Source organism: Solanum pennellii, chromosome 9 (assembly GCF_001406875.1).
Source record: "Solanum pennellii chromosome 9, SPENNV200".
Classification (NCBI taxonomy): domain Eukaryota; kingdom Viridiplantae; phylum Streptophyta; class Magnoliopsida; order Solanales; family Solanaceae; genus Solanum; species Solanum pennellii.
The window spans coordinates 3,588,369-3,589,984 of record NC_028645.1 but is presented as its reverse complement, the minus strand read 5'-3'; the positions used below and the strand labels follow the sequence as shown (position 1 = coordinate 3,589,984).

The window sequence follows — 1,616 nt, the reverse complement described above, 5'->3', positions numbered from 1 at the left end:
ATATGTTTGGTAAGTTTAAATTAACATAAGACCTACATATTATTAATTAAATGCACACAATATATGAGTATGAAATGTCACTATGTTTCATTAACAATAATAATAATAATAAATACCTATAATAATAATAATAATTATTATTATTATTATTATTATTATATATAAGGGAGAAGAAAATGCCATAGGGAATATAAAGGGTGCCTCCAACAAATTAATTTTCACCTTAATTCCATGGCCAAAATCTTAGGTTTTCATATATTTCATGTTTCTTTTTCTCTTTTCCACATTCTTATCCAAAACCTTGTAGTACTCTTGCCATGATAATTAATCTAATTTCGAATTTAAATTTTAAGAATCGAGTTACTTATAGTAGGTCAGGATTAATTTACATCCAAAAGTAAAATATTTTAACGCAAATTTATATGAATTAAACTTTAAAATGAGTATCGAATACTGAAAATTAAAATTATATGAATTAAACTTTAAAATGAGTACCGAATACTGAAAACTAACACAAATGAACCACATAATGATGTATGTGTGTATATAGATATAATTTTGAAATATAAAAAATGATCAATCTTATATATATGTAGCTATAAAGATAGTAAAAGAAAATCATTTTTAAAAAATGTAACAATAAAAGAAACAGCAACATTTGAACTTCTCTATATATATAAAAAAAAATTCGTTTATTTCTGTAGTTTTATCACCTAAATAATGCAATATTAATCTTAATAAAATTGCACCATCACTTAATTTATTCGTACTCATATTTATAGCAAGTCAATAGATGTATATGACATGTATTCATATACAAACTTTTATTACTATATATATATCTATATAAGCAAAGTCATATAATCAAACTCGAATTTAAGTAACAAATAACATTGCTAACGTTAAATTTATCGTACGTTATATAAAATAAAAAAACGAAAAAATGAACATACCATTAATCCAATGTTTAGGAGGTTGAAAATGAAAACGAGTTCTATGAACATTCTTGACACTAATAGCACTTGAAGATTGCAAGTCCAAAAAAATATTATGAGAAGCAAATACCCTATTAATGTTTAATAAAACTATAAATAGGCAAAATAAATAAAATTTTAAACCCCAAAGAGAAGAGTTTTTCATAAATAATTCCATTTTTTTTTTGTGATTTTGGAGAAAGATATTGAAGAATAATGAAGAAGAAAAGAAAGAATATTGGATTATTTATAGACAAAAACCAACTACGATGAGTGGATAAAAAAAAACGGTTCATTTTTATATTTTCTTTTTCTTTAATTAAAATAAATTGGATGTAAGTAATATTTCTTAAAAGATAAACTTCAATTGTATTAGCCGTATTTTTCTTACACAAGACTTCTCTTTCTTTCTAAAGCTTAGACACGAAATCAAAATTTTCATTTACGAGATTTAGTTTTGACTTTTATCTCGATGTATGTATTAATATATATTTTTTAAAAAAATATTCACTCATTTTTATCATGATAATTAAAACTATGTGAAAATTCAAACTCGTAAAAGAGAAGAGCCAGAAAGGGTCGTATGAAAAAATCAAACCGATCAGATGTCTTCATTCGAGCATGCAACAATATAAAAAAAAT

General features: G+C 23.3%; 1 protein-coding gene across 1 annotated transcript in view; it reads right to left on the bottom strand.

Moving 5' to 3' along the window:
* LOC107029797 (beta-fructofuranosidase, insoluble isoenzyme 1-like) overlaps positions 1-1,152 on the bottom strand; it is a 4,745-nt gene extending 3,593 nt beyond the window's left edge. Inside the window, 1 exon segment of the mRNA NM_001323458.1 lies at positions 954-1,152. Within this exon segment, the coding sequence (NP_001310387.1) occupies positions 954-1,152 (199 nt within the window).
* Positions 1,153-1,616: the final 464 nt, after the last annotated feature.